The 15,764-nt window shown below is 36.3% G+C and overlaps 1 protein-coding gene across 9 annotated transcripts in view; it reads left to right on the top strand.

The window, feature by feature from the left end:
• The window catches only part of FAM184A (family with sequence similarity 184 member A), a 117,988-nt gene that overhangs the window by 83,700 nt on the left and 18,524 nt on the right, over positions 1–15,764 (top strand). For all 9 annotated transcript variants that reach the window (XM_003827590.7, XM_034962780.3, XM_034962776.3 and 6 more), the window contains exons 10-11: positions 10,946–11,158; positions 11,777–11,930. In XM_003827590.7, coding sequence (XP_003827638.2) covers positions 10,946–11,158; positions 11,777–11,930 — 367 coding nt within the window. The remainder of the gene's footprint in view (positions 1–10,945; positions 11,159–11,776; positions 11,931–15,764) is intronic.

The following is a 15,764-nucleotide window of genomic DNA, read 5'->3' as shown; positions in this document are numbered from 1 at the left end:
CACCTGTAATCCCAGCTACTCAGGCGGCTGAGGCAGGAAAATTGCTTCAATCCAGGAGGCAGAGGTTGCAGTGCGCCGAGATCGTGCCATTGCACTCAGCCTGAGCGACAGAGCAAGACTTCATTCATCTCAAAAAAAATAAAAATAAAAAATAAAAAATAAAATAAAATATCTTTTCTTACCATCAACTCAATATCTCCTCCAGTCATTCCCTATCACACCAGCCTTTTTAAAAATCATAATACTTTTTTCCTTATTTTTTAATTTTTATACATTTGTTTTAAATAAATGTATAAAATTTATACAGGGTGAGATACATAGTTGAATAAGTTGATACATCTTACTCAACTCTGTGTCTCACCCTGCACTTAGGATGTTTTCTGGAACATAATAGTACTCTAATTTTTTATTTGTTTATTTATTTTGAGTTGGAGTCTCACTCTGTCACCCATGCTGGAGTGCAGTGGTGTGATCTCAGCTCACCACAACCCTCGCCTCTCGGTTCAAGCTATTCTTTTGCCTCAGCCTCCCAAGTAGCTGTAGCTGGAATTACAGGTGTGTGCCATGACTCCTGGCTAATTTTTTTTTTTTTTTTTGTATTTTTTGTATTTTTGGTAGAGACGAGGTTTCGCCATGTTGGCCAGGCTGGTCTCGAAATCCTGACCTCAAGTGATCCACCTGCTTCGGCCTCCCAGAGTGCTGGGATTACAGGTGTGAGCCACCATGCCTGGCCTAATTAGTATTTTTAAATGAAAAAGGTTACTTCAGTTATGTATTAACAAACAGTGGTATTGCCACCCAGCAGCACTACTATGCCTTTACCAATTGCCATGCCAGGTCTGTGATGTAAGCTCACTTGAGGTCACAGCTTGGGCACTGTACCGATTGGATTCAATATTTTCATGGCCTGCAACTGGGTGTGGACAGAGGTAGTGACCATATGAGTTTAGATTTCAAATATATTTCTGTCATATAAAGCCCCAAATCTACACCTAGGGAAGGGATGATTTGGCATGTCACTCTGATTTGGCATATTCTAATTTATCAAATAATTCAGGAATCTTAAATAACATACATATTTTGTCTGATGACACCTTAAAGAGTGAAAATAAAATCTACTTCATAAGTAAATGGTATAAATTTTAGGTTAACTTCTAGTACTAGAACATCAGTTCTAAGAAATAAAAAGATGTTGGCTGGGCGCTGTGGCTCACGCCTGTAATCCCAGCACTGTGGGAGGCCGAGGCCAGCGGATCACAAGGTCAGGAGATGAGACCATCCTGGCCAACATGGTGAAACCCCGTCTCTACTAAAAATACAAAAATTAGCTGGGTGTGGTGGTGGGCACCTGTAATCCCAGCTACTCGGGAGGCTGAGGCAGGAGAATGGCTTGAACCCAGGAGGCTTTGGTTGCAGTGAGCTGAGATTGCGCCACTGCACTCCAGCCTGGTGACAGAGCAAGACTCTGTCTCAAAAATAAATAAATAAATAAATGTAAAAATACTACAACTAAAAGTTCTTCCAATTTTCTTAAGTTTTGTGAAGTCTGGAGAAGTTGTCTCTCATTATTATATAAAGAATATTGAGTATGAGAAAGAATAAAGTAAAAAGTAAAATTAGTGATGTACATAAAAGCATGAGAAAGTTGAGATTGAGAAGTTATGAAGTCATCATAGAAAATTAATCTTTTTATCTCATATTTGCAACTTTAGTAAGTTATATCATTGGATATCTTAGTCTAAGTTATTAGTAAAAATTATTTTCCAATAAAAACTATCTTTAGATTGTGTCACTTGAAGAAATAATTGCAATATGCAAAAAATGGAAACAAAAGAAAATTGCATTCTTTCTGAAAATTAGCAATATAAATATAAAAATATAGCAATATAAATAAAAATATTTTGTATTTTTGGAAGGTAAAAAATGAGGTGATTGAAAATGAAATTATATTTTCATTTCCCCCATATTAGGAGGGAGGGAGGGGTATGTAGGTTTTTCCAATGGTTTATCACTTAAAATCATGTCCAGGCTGGGCGCGGTGGCTCACGCCTGTAATCCCAGCACTTTGGGAGGCTGAGGTGGGCGGATCACGAGGTCAGGAGATCAAGACCATCCTGGCTAACACGGTGAAACCCCATCTCTACTAAAAATACAAAAAATTAGCCGGGCGCAGTAGCAGGCGCCTGTAGTCCCAGCTACTTGGGAGGCTGAGGCAGGAGAATGACTTGAACCCGGGAGGCGGAGCTTGCACTGAGCCGAGATCGTGCCACTGCACTCTAGCCTGGGTAACAGAGTGAGTGAGAATCCGTCTCAAAAAAAAAAAAAAAAAAAATCATGTCCAGAGTAAAAACCATGTTAAAGCAATTTTTCCATTTAAATTAGCAATATAAATTTAAAATATCATTTTGTATTTTTGGAAGGTAAAAAAATGAGGTGACTGAAAATGAAATTACATTTTCATTTTCCCCCATATTAGGAGGGAGGGGTATGTAGGTTTTTCCAATGGTGTATCAACTTAAAATTTCAATGAACTTCTGAAAAATGAGCCTATGTTGTAAATAATTTTGCCAAATATATCCTAGGAAATAGGATTAAAAAGATAGAAGGGTGTCTCTTCTTCCTTTCCCCCTAATATAAAACCAGATTATTATTAAATCCTTAATTTCTAGTGATTATCTCATATTTATTTCTGGCTTCGAAATTATATGGTCAGTCAAGTTAGTGTTGCGGTTTTCACCGCAACTCATTTCTCTTAAGAGAAATTCTCCGTGAACCTACAGCAAAGTGGGCATAATGCTTTGAATAGTTATCTTGTAGCTTTCTGGGAGGAATTTAGAACAGTAATATCCCCTCTTGGTCCCTCAGTAACCATCATCTTTTAAACTGAACTCTGATTTATGTGGCCTAGCCTTTAGTAGTTTGTATAGGTAAGTCTGCAAGCCCACAAATATATCAGACATTGTTTTAAGGGATTATAGATAATTTAGACTGTGTGTCTTTAATTTCTTTTTGTTTAGTTTGTTTCTTAGAACTGTTTTCAACTTGTTTTCTCTTGAGCACATTATAATTAATGTTCTGTGTTTTACTCTCCCTTCTTATTCCTCTTTCTTTCACTTAGTTGATTTCTGAATGTTTCCCTTTATTCCTGTGATCTTTTCTTCATAGCGGCACTCTCTGGGTGAAGCTTTGCATAAATCTATCAGCAATGTAAGTGAGCGGCACTTACAATTTGTACACAAGGACATGTTGCACTTTTCATTTTGCATAAACAACATCACTGCTTTAAAGCTTCAACTTATATAAAAAATACTGTTTGGCATTCAATAAGATATATTTTGTGTATGGGTAATAAAAGCTTCTAACTTTCAGTCATTCATTTGTGTATGCATACATCTACCACATGTATTAATAAGCATATATTTATTATAAAGCCAATTGAGATTTTATATCTCAGACATAAATTTCATTATTTTTATGTTTACTTTGAAAGATATAGTAATATTTTTGAAAAACTATTAACTAGTTGAATCATAAAAATGGAAATAAATGTAAAATTTTTTTGTTGTTAAACTAGTTTATTTTTTGAAAAACTAGCATTAGTGACTTCCTTTTTTAAAAGTACTGGATTATTATGAAGGTTTATGGGAATTAGAACATATTTTATACATTGTAATGTTATAATTATCAACAGATGAAAAGCAAAATAGAGTAAATCCCTTTCCTAAGAATTGACAAAGTGATCACTCTTTACTTATGTACACTCAGGTATGCAGAAATTCATCTTCAAAATAATATTCCATTTAACACTCATTTAAAAAATTTTTTCTTTGTATATCATAAGAAAAAGTGAGATTTATTTTCACACCAAACCCATACTCAACTTGTCCTTTAAAATTAGATGACACAGAATTGAACATTGTTGAATATTTTTCTTGATGTCCTAAGGCAGAAGTCAGCAGACTTTTCTGTAAAGGACCAGATAGTAAATACTTTTGGCTTTGTGGGCCAGACAGTTTCTGTGGCAGAAACTCTATGCCATTGTAGTGTGAAAATACTTATAGACAGTATGTAAACGAATAGGTATGACTGTATTCCAGTAACAATTTACAAAAACAGACTGTAGTTTACTAATGCCAGCCCTAGAGAAATCAAAGCTTTGAGCCTAGAGATGTCCTGTGAAATTATGATACTCCTGGAATGAAACTATTTCCTCATACCCCATAAGTTTTTCCTACTATGCAAGAAAATAAAAATTTTACCTAGTTTTCATATTCAGTCTTTTTTCTATGTAAAAAATAATTAAAATATGCAAATACATTTAGCAGCATTTTCTTTCATCTCTTAAAAGAAACAACAAACATTTATCTCAGTGTTGCTGAAATAGGCTATATTTAGAAATTCTTTTTAGCAGTCACATAGAGCATAGTACAAATTTTGGCATGATAGCTATATCAATATAGACATTTTGACATATGTGCTAATTGGGATAGAAATAAGAACCCAAATAGGATATGATTATTTTTAAAATTAATTGAATTATACTTTAGAATATTTGTGACAGCACAGTCACATTTTCTTTAACAGTTGTACTTTTTATTCATTAAACAAAAACCACCTTATTGAAATTGCCTATTAATAACTGGAATGAAAGTGCCTTGATTCATCTCCTACAAAAAAAGTAAAAGGGGCTGGTAACACAATGAAATCTCTTTTATAACATTATAGTCATTGAGGATCACCTTTTTACTCTGTCATCATCCACAGCAAAACATGACTTTGTCAGAGTGCCGTGCTCTGCAGGATGAGCACCTGCCCACTCCCTCTGTACATGGTGTGTACCCCAGCTTTCCATACAAGAGTTCAGTGCTTAGCACATTCAAAAACAAGTGACTGTTATTGATACATCTGTCCTTCATAGATAACTTTCTAATTAGTTTTAGTTAATAATAAGAGGATGATTGGGGACATATTCCACAAATTTTTTTTTTTTCTGAGACGGAGTCTCGCTCTGTCGCCCAGGCTGGAGTGCAGTGGCGCAATCTCGGCTCACTGCAAGCTCTGCCTCCCGGGTTCACGCCATTCTCCTGCCTCAGCCTCCCAAGTAGCTGGGACTACAGGCGCCTGCTGCCACACCCGGCTAATTTTTTGTATATTTAGTAGAGACGGGGTTTCACCGTGTTAGCCAGGATGGTCTCGATCTCCTGACCTCGTGATCCGCCTGCTTCGGCCTCCCAAAGTGCTGGGATTACAGGCATGAGCCACCGCGCCAGGCCAAGTTTACTTTTCTTAACTAGCCTCCTCAGTAATAGCACATTAGTGATTAAAGAAGAAAAATAAATCATATAATTAAAATATTTGAGCACCTTTAAACATTTTACATGACCATTTTCGTTAAGTCATTGGCATAATATTAAGTTATTCCTACCGTCCTCTACTAAGCCTAGGTTAGCAGTTTTTTCCTGAGATCTGCTCAGACTGATAGGCTAGCAGTTTTTAATGTTTTATATATTTGAAAGGATTGGAGTTAATACTTTAGAATTAGATTACTTTCTTGTCCCAGTCATAATTCATCTGTAGGTGCTACGAGAGGGGCTTACCTTCCAGGGATTTCCATTTAATCCCTGAACAAACCCAGGCAGCCAACTGGGAAGAAAGGAAGGAGGGAGAACAGCTGTTGTAGAAGTGAGGGACAGTGCCAACCCTAGGAAGTCTATGTGGTTATTAAAAGGAATGGGTCATATCTGAATATCGTGAGTACCTTATAAATGCCACTTTGAAGGGAAGGAAAAAACTACAAAAACACAAACTGGCTGGCCCCTCTACTGGAAAAATTATTAAACATCATTAAATCCCTTGGCGTACTCATCTTGGAAGATATATAAAGTTGAGTGTGTGAAAACCACCTCATCCACATCTGCATGTCAGGACACTCTCATGGTTTCACATTTGAAGTGGTGTTTATTTCTCTATGTGATACATATAGGATGTCTGTCCCCATCAGCTGCCCCAGGTGTCTCTGTTTCAGCTGCTATGGACATTAAGCACTGATCTTTTGAGGTGTGCCCTGGAGCCTTTGTAACTTTTGTATATAAGGCATAGCCAGCATTTTATCAGATATATCTCTACATTTGGTAAAATCATCTAGCCATTTACACGTGATCTAGGTAAGAAAGCAAAAGAAAACAAAACGGTGAATTATATCAAGAGAGACCTAAGCCATTACAGTCTGCAGTAAGGCATACCAAAATATTAACACCAGTTACCCTTAGGGATTAAGTGAGGAAAGGGAATGAAGGAGACTTTCCCTTTTATTTATATGTTCCTGTATTTTTAAAATTTTCATAACGAACCACTTTTTACTTCGATAAATAGGAATAAAAATATCTTAGGCAGCCTGGGCCCAATTCCAGACCTGCTAAATCAGAATCTCAAGGGATCAGGGTACAGGCAACTGTCTTTATGAAAATCTGCAGAGATGATTCTGATACACAGCCAGGTTTGAGAATCACAGATTACGTTTACTATCTCAAGACATGCTTTATTTGGAGAACACATCATTTGTATACTTTCTGTATTCTTTCACTTTTGTAACAAGGCTCAATGGTTTTTGAAGAAAAAACACCGATATTGCATCAAAAACCAAAGGTTGTAGGTAAGATGTAGATAATTAATGACATGTCTCATATTGACATTCTGTCATACCCAGTACCTCAGATTTGATGTTTCACTTTTTGTTTTGAGAGAGTTCTTCCACAAACACCATTATAGAGGTACAGAATCTTTGTGAAACTGGTCTGTAAAAAGTAGGCTGGGCACAGTGGCTCATGCCTGTAATCCCAGCACTTTTAGAGACTGAGGCAGGAGGATCACTTGAGCCCAGGAGTTCAAGACCAGCCTGGGCAGTGGAGTGATACCTCATCTCTAGAAATAATATAAAATTAGTTGGTGCATGTCTGCGATCCCAGCTACTTAGGAGGCTGAGGTGGGAGAATCACTTGAGCCCAGGTGGTTGAGGCTGCAGTGAGCCATATATATAAATATATATATATAAATATAAATATATATAAATATATAAATATATAAATATAAATATAAATATATATAAATATATAAATATAAATATATATAAATATAAATATATATATATATATTTTAATGGAGTTTCGTTATTATTGCCCAGGTTGGAGTGTAGTGCTGCGATCTCAGCTCACTGCAACCTCTACCTCCCGGGTTCAAGTGATTCTCCTGCCTCAGCCTCCCGAGTAGCTGGGATTACAGGCACCCGCCACCACTCCCGGCTAATTTTTTGTATTTTTAGTAGAGACAGGGTTTCATCATGTTGGCCAGGCCGGTCTCAAACGCCTGACCTCTGGTGATCCACCCGTCTCGGCCTCCTAAAATGCAGGGATTACAGGCATGAGCAACCGTGCCCGGCCCATATATTTTTAATTTTTTCTTTTTGAAATTTTTATAAAACTTTAATATTCCATTTTCAAAAAGACTGTAAAACTTTATTTTCAAAAAGACAATCATTTTTTAAATGGTAGAGACAGAAGGTGGCAATTACTATCAGTGCAGTTTGACCTTTAAAATTGTCTCTAAAATGTCTGGCACCTATCAACCAGTAGAATATATTTCATATCTAAATTGCTATGCTAAGAATTTAAAAACTAAAGATTAAATTATTTTCTGAAATAAAATATTTTGGTTTATTTAAACAAAATAAATAGAATTTTAAAAATTTTAACGAATGTATAGAAACTAATACCGTGCACTACATAATTTGAATATAATATATAGTTTGAAGCAACTACTTGTTCTCATTCTTTATTCAACACATGCCTTTCTAGATATTCTATAATTCTGTAATAAAAATACTTATCAAAATTGCCTAAACCTTTTAAAGCAGAGGTTTTTAATCTTTTGAGTTAAAGTTTTACATTAATATGTATTTCTATTGATTATATTAAACTCAGCTGTTTAAATTATAGCTATAAAAATTAATTCACTTTACATTACTTTGCTCGTTGTCTTTTAAAGTGCCATGTACTTTTCATGCTGAATAAAAGCTATTTATTGCAATTCTGCTAACTTGTTTTTAAAAAGAACAAAATAAATTTTGATATTGCATTGCATGATTAAGGCTTTCTGCATATAATTCACATTACTGTCTTGAGCATGAATTCAAAGATTTTCGATGGCCTTAATATTATTTTGATGTGCTTTCAAAGTTAAGAATACAAAATATCTAAGTATGTTTGAACACTAAATTGCATGATCATATCTTTCTGCACATAGTTTATATTATTTTCTTGAGTGTAGATACAAAGATTAATCACATATCCTAAGATGGAAAGTACTATTTTGGAGTTCTTTCAAGGTAAAGTATATTACAATGTAAAATATTTAAGTGTATTTTATTTTAGCTGGAGAAATTTAAAACTCTGTAGATTTTAAATAGGTAACTATTATACACTGTGGTACTTCCAGTCATTCACTTTAAATATTGCATTTCTTCATAAGTTTCATCTGTTAATAGTTCAAACGTGAGTCAAATTAACGTATGAGAGGTCTGTCGATTCAGCAAATTTTGAAGTAGGTATTGCAGAAAATAAGAAACACCACTGTGAGCTGATTGGTTTCCTACTAATTGAAGTACACACTAAATTTGAGGATGGGATCCAGGGCCACTGCTAGCCTATATGGCACCTTTGTGCAAAGCAGAAAAACATGTCCATTCTTTTTGGATGGACACAGATCTGTACCAGGGCAGACAGCTTGGTGAGCAGAATGCTGGGTAGACTTTAATCCCCACTTGGTCAGGTGCCAAGTAATAGCTTTGAGAATATTGTTATTCTGCATGTGACACACCCTTTCCAACTTTCCCGTATACATTTCAACAAGTTATCCTCAGAAACAAAAAAGGCAGTCCCCTGGGTCCCCATGCTTAGGCTGGGACTAGGGTTGAACTTCCAAAGAGAGGGGGTAGGTGCTTTCTCTATTTCAAGAACCAACTTGCTGGGAAGAGAATGGCTCTACCGGTTACAAATCAGTGTTCACAAATGTCTATTTTTGTTCTTGTTACCCTTTTGTGGTTTATTTTTTCTTTCTAGGCTGTCTTCAATATTTATTTTATCCTGATTTTCATTGCATAAAATGGTGAGAAGTCATTTAGTATAATTTATCATATTCCACAAGTATGGCCTTAGCTGTGGCTGTGAGATTCTTATGCGCATATCACATTCTCACATTTGCAGGATTTATTTCAGTCTGTAAGTCGTGGGTGCTGCTGCCATTTAGAGGTATAAGGAGTTGTGATATTTGGTATCAGAGGGTTGCAGTTCCACCTTGGCTCCAAAACTTTAAAATAACCTCTGAAACCTTAGGTTTTTGTAGAAATTAATAAGCAGAATTCATAAAGTTTCAACAGGTGGAGTCACTTATTCGGAAATACATTAAAACAGATTACACCTAGATTGTTCATACGATTTCTCACCAGTGCTTGACTATTTCCATAAAGCCATATGCTAATCTTTATAACTAACTCTGATTGATAACTTTGTCCAGAACCCTTCTGGAAGGCTAATCATCACCCTAAGCTCACTACAGTCTGTGACTGTTCCTGCTGCTTTTTAAAGGGATATGGTGGCTTGCTTTGGACCTTTTCTTTTTCCAATTAATGATTCTTTCCTCCGTTCTTCTTTTGCATGTCTAGTGATTCCCCACCCTTTCTCTTTCTTTCCCAGGTACCTTTCTTTGTGACGCATGTGAGGCAACTTATGTCTGCCTTCCATCAATTAAAAGAGAGTATTTTCCCATTTACAAAAACTCACTTTAAAGTTTCCTCTTTTCATTGGCTTTTTTGGCCGCAGAAACTGTTTTACCAGTATATAAAAGCATAGAGTGTTTTAAGTTGCTTATGGAACACATTTTACAACTTTGTATCTGGTTCTCCTAAGTTCCTCTTAGATTTAGACTTCTTTTAGAATACAGTTACGTAGTTTCAAGTTACAATATCCTGTGTATGAGAATAGAAATAGGTCAATTAAATGGTTTTATCAAATGCATATATGAACGTATATAATACATACATATACCTGTTTTATGTTTTTATTCTTACCAAAATACTTAATTTTAAGTATATTAAGACATCTAGAAGTGATACAGACATACTGAGGCTGATGTCTGTTTTCAAAAGGAGTGACAAATCAGTTTTCCATAGTGAAAGAAAAGCACCTGACATTATTATAATGGCTGAATAAAAGATTGTGGGACGTTTGAGACATTTTAAAAACTTAAAGGTTTTCAATAACTTTGAGTTAAATAAAAAAAATTTACATGATGATTCTAAATTATAAACTGATATATCTTTTAAACAGTAGGTTTTTAATTCTCAAATAATCTTAGCTAATATTTGTTGAATGCTTAGTACATGCCAGAGTCTGTTCAAAGTGAGCTATATGTAGTAACATAGCCTGGTGAGGTGTTGATACTAACAAGTGACAGAGCTAGGATTTTAACTCAGAGCTCACACTCCTATTTCACTTTACTACTTTACAAATAAGTGGTTTAACATACTCTTTCCTCAAAGTGACTATAACCTAATGAATATGTTAGTTGTCTTCTGTTTTTATTTCATATTATGAATTTTTATTGAAACTTAAGACAGATATTCATTGTATTCTAAATGTGGGCTGCAGTGTTCTTTAGACAGTCTATAAACAATATAACTAAACTATTTTCAGAATAATTACAGAAAGTGGAATTTTAAATGGCGATATTAAATGGTTATTTTTATGATATATTTTAGAACATTTTAAATGGAAACATTAAGGCAGTTATTTTACTATCATTAATATCTTTGAAATGCTTTCCCCCCTTTGCTGGGTAGTTTGTGAACTATGCCTTGTATTTATTCTTCATTGTGTACCATTCTGGGGCATAGATTTCCTTGCTGAAACAGAATCTGGAGATACAGCTTTCCCAGTCTCAGACTTCTTTGCAACAACTGCAAGCCCAGTTTACGCAAGAACGACAGCGGCTTACGCAAGAGCTTGAAGAATTAGAGGAGCAACATCAGCAAAGACACAAATCATTAAAAGAAGCACATGTCCTTGCATTTCAAACTATGGAAGAGGAAAAGGAAAAGGAGCAAAGAGTAAGTTTTATGTGACATACGTTCAAATGTAACCCAACTGCCCAATAATAATTAGTCTTCAAATTAAAAAAATTTTTTTTTCTATTTTTTGAGACAGGGTCTCACTCTGTCACCCAGGCTGAGGTGCAGCAGCACAATCATGGCTCACTGCAGTCTCGACTTCCTAGACTCGTGATTTTTCCACCTCAGCCTCCTGAATAGCTGGGACTATAGGCACACGCCACCATGCCTGGCTAATTTTTTAATTTTTTTTTTTTGTAGAAACAGGGTCTGGCTATGTTGCCCAGGCTGGTCTTGAATTCTGGGGCTCAAGCAATCCTTCCACCTTGTCCTCCCAAACTGCTGGGATTACAAGGGTGAGCCACTGTGCCCAGCCTGTTCAATATATAGACAAAATACATTGAATCAAATTGGTTTCATGATGATTTCTTTATTCTACTGAAATGACCCTAATTATTTTTTCTAATGTTGATTATCTTATGTCTAGTTTTCTTGAAAATGAACCTAAAACATTTTGTATTTCTTAAATAATAACTGAGTTTTAGTAACTGTTTTCTATTTTGTTTGCATTTTCCTTCCTATATTCTAGCATAATAATTTGAATTTGTCTTGTTCTAGGCTCTTGAAAATCATTTACAACAGAAGCATTCTGCAGAGCTTCAATCACTAAAAGATGCACACAGAGAGTCAATGGAGGGCTTCCGGATAGAAATGGAACAGGAACTTCAGACTCTTCGGTTTGAATTAGAAGATGAAGGAAAGGCTATGCTTGGTATTTTGAAAAGATTACAATCTTGTCATATTCATATGTACATTTTTAACATTTTTAAAATTCAACATAAAATCGCCAAGTTTTATTTTAAAATTTTGAAACGTCAAAATGAATATCTAAGTGTACTGCATATTTTATTTGAAGTTACCAGATGAATAGGCAGGACACAAACAGTAAAGTGAATTCCCCTCAGCTCTCTCTGTACTCCAGCTATGCAAGCAACACCACTGGTACTCTAATCTGTCCTTTTTGGACTAAGTGGACTCAGGACATTGAGGTGTCCCAGAAATCAATCACTGCTCAGTAGAAAGGACATGGAGCCACATGTCCTTAGACTGCATGGTCATATGGTTTTTTACACTTCAAGATTTTGTTTTAATGGGAAAAGTCAGTATTAGGTCTGACTCTTCTGTTGAGGTATATATTTCTTTGAGATTTCTACCTATGAGGTGTTCACATCATTACTTTTTATAAGGAGGTAGGTTGAGTTTTGAAGAAAAACTGGATATGTATTTAAAGATTTGTTTTGGGTTTTGTTTTTTATGTCATTCAATAACTTTTTATTCTTACCATCTCATTTTCCTTCTGTTTGGCTTTATTCCAAATTATGCTAATATTTTTAACATGTTGTCATACTTCAGTGGCACACTCTTTCCAAGTAGGAATTTGGAGCAAAGAAGACTGAAGTGTTATCAATGTTTTGGGCCTCAAAGGGAAAGCCGTCTGACCCTGTTTCTCATCGATAATGTTGCTGGGAGTCCCAGACCAAGTCGTTAAAGCTCTCCTCTTCCTTCTTTAAAACTACTATGCAGCCATAAAAAATGATGAGTTCATATCCTTTGTAGGGACATGGATGAAATTGGAAACCATCATTCTCAGTAAAGTATCGCAAGAACAAAAACCAAACACCACATATTCTCACTCATAGGTGGGAATTGAACAATGAGATCACATGGACACAGGAAGGGGAATATCACACTCGGGGGACTGCGGTGGGGAGGGGGGAGGGGGGAGGGATAGCATTGGGAGATATACCTAATGCTAGATGACGAGTTAGTGGGTGCAGCGCACCAGCATGGCACATGTATACATATGTAACTAACCTGCACAATGTGCACATGTACCCTAAAACTTAAAGTATAATTAAAAAAAAAAAAAAAGCTCAAAAAAAAAAAAAAGAAATAAAATCTTTCACATTTAAAAAAAAAAAAAACCCACTATGACTGCTAGCATGAAAATCAGATTAAATTTAGACATTTGTCAAAGATTTGTGAAAAACCTTTTTATGTGCTAGAGATTGCTGAGCAAGGAGAATTAAAAAATGAACTACTGCCCTGTCTTTGCACAAGAATTGTAGTCAAATGTAGAGGTCGCCTTTATAGAAATGTGGCCAAAAGGGAATACACATTCCACAGCTTTGTGAGGGCAGGCAAAAACAGTCCCAGTGTTGGAACTATTGTTGTTTAGTCCATTGAAACATGCTCCACTAAACATGATTTAAATATGTCTTTGTTGGCCGGGTGTGGTGGCTCACACCTGTAATCCCAGTACTTTGGGAGGCTGAGGCAGGTGGATCACCTGAGGGCGGGATTTTGAGATCAGCCTGACCAACATGGTGAAACTGCATCTCTACTAAAAATACAGAATTAGCCAGGCGTGGTGGCGCATGCCTGTAATCCTAGCTACTTGGGAGGCTGAGGCGGGAGAATCGCTTGAATCTGGAAGGTCGAGGTTGCAGTGAGCCAAGATCACACCATTGCATTCCAGCCTGGGCAACAAGAGCAAAACTCCGTCTCAAAAAATAAATAAATAAATAAAATATGTCTTTGTTGACAAAAAGAGTTTTGGGTCTTTAAAAAAACTTTTATTTTGAAATAATTGTAGATTCACATGCAGTTTTAAGAAATACTACAGAGATCTCTTTAACTAGTTCCTCCAATGGTAACATCTTGCAGAACTATGGTACAGTATCACAACCAGTACAATGATGAAGATTCTGTCAAGATTCAGAACATTCCCATTACCATGAAGATGACTCATGTTGTTCATTTATTGCCACACCTATATTCCCAGTCCTCCCCTCCTATAACACCTGGCAACCATTACCCTGTTCATTTCTATAATTTTGTCAGGTTAAGAATGCTCTAATTTTATAAATGAAATCATACAATATTTAACCTTTTTGGGGAGAAGGGATAGGGTCTCACTCTGTTGCCCAGGTTAAGAATGCAGTGGTGTGCTATCAGCTCACTGCAACCTCTGCCTCCCGGGTTCAAGCAATCCTCCTGCCTCAGCCTCCTAAGTAGCTGGGACTATAAGTGTGTGCTGCCACACCCAGCTAATTTTTGTAATTTTTGTAGGCAGGGTTTCACCATGTTGCCCAAGCTGGTCTCAAACTCCAGGCCTCAAGTGATCTACGGGTCTCGGCCTCCCAAAGTGCTGGGATTACAGGTGTGAACCACCACACCCAACAATATTTAACATGTAGAGGTTGGCCTTTTTTCACTCGGCATAATTATCTGAAGTCATCTAGGTTATTGTGTGTATCAACAGTTTGTTTCTTTTTATTGCCAAGTAGTATTCAATGGTTTTGATCCACCGTAGTTTGTTGTCCTTTGCCCGTTAAAGATCACCTGAGCTTTTAGTTCTTAGCTGTTACAAATAAAGCTGCTATAAACATTCACGTACAAATTTCATATAAACATAAGTTTCATTTCTCTGGGATAAGTGCCCAGGAGTGCGGTTGCTGGGTCATATGGCAGCTGCATATGTAGTTTTGTAACAAACTGCCAAACATTTTCTAGAGTGATTGTACCATTTTCCATCCCTACTAGCATCATATAAATTTTGCTCACATCCTCACCAACATTTGATGTTGTCATTATATTTCATCCTTTCTGATAGGAATGTGTGATAACTCATTCTGGTTTTAATTTGCATTTTCCTAGTGGCTCATGATATTGAACATTTTTCATGTGCTTATTTGCCATTTGTATATCTTCTTTTCTAATTGGATGGTTTATATTTTACTGTTGCATTTTAAGAGTTGTTTATATATTGTAGATACTAGTCCTTTGTTGGGATCCTTCAATTCTACATTTTGTCCCCATCATTTCATTGAAACTACTCTCCCTGAGATCACCACTGAGCTTTGAACTTCCAAATCCAAAGTATTCCCACTTACTAGCTTTCATCTTATTTGCCCTATCTTCAACATTTGAGCCCTTTGACCAAAACCTTCTTGAGTATTTTTTCCTTGGTTTTCATAATAATATACTATACTTACTATATTCCTACTTTTCCGACCTCTACTCCTTCATCTCATATACTGTCCCGTTTCCACATGCATCCATCAAATAATTAGTATTTCCCAGGATTCAGCTCTATCTTGGTTTGTTTTCTGTTGCTATAGCAGAATACCACAGACTGGCTAATTTATAAAGGAAAGAGGTTTACTTGGCTCATGATTCTGGAGGCTGAGAAGTCTATGATCAGGTGGCTGGCCACATCTGGTGAGGGCCCTGTGCTGCTTCCTAGCTTGGTGGAAAAGTGGAAGCAGGGAGAGGGCCTGAGCACTAGAAAAAAAGGGGTGGATTTCCTATGCTTGCTAACCATTCCTGCAAGAAAGCCATTAATCCCTCCTAATGACCTAATCACCTCCTGAAGGCCCCACCTCCCAACAGTGCCACAATGACAATCAAATTTCAACATGTGTTTCAGAGGGGAGAAATCATATTAAACCACAGTAAGCCCCCAGCCTTCTGGTCTCTTTTTTAGTTTTCAGCCTTTTCTTGGTTTATTGCATCCACATCCATGGTTGCAACCACCATCTAT

This window comes from Pan paniscus, chromosome 5 (genome assembly GCF_029289425.2).
Source record: "Pan paniscus chromosome 5, NHGRI_mPanPan1-v2.0_pri, whole genome shotgun sequence".
Classification (NCBI taxonomy): Eukaryota; Metazoa; Chordata; class Mammalia; order Primates; family Hominidae; genus Pan; species Pan paniscus.
Note: the sequence above shows the minus strand (reverse complement) of the source record. Positions and strands in the feature narration are given on the sequence as shown.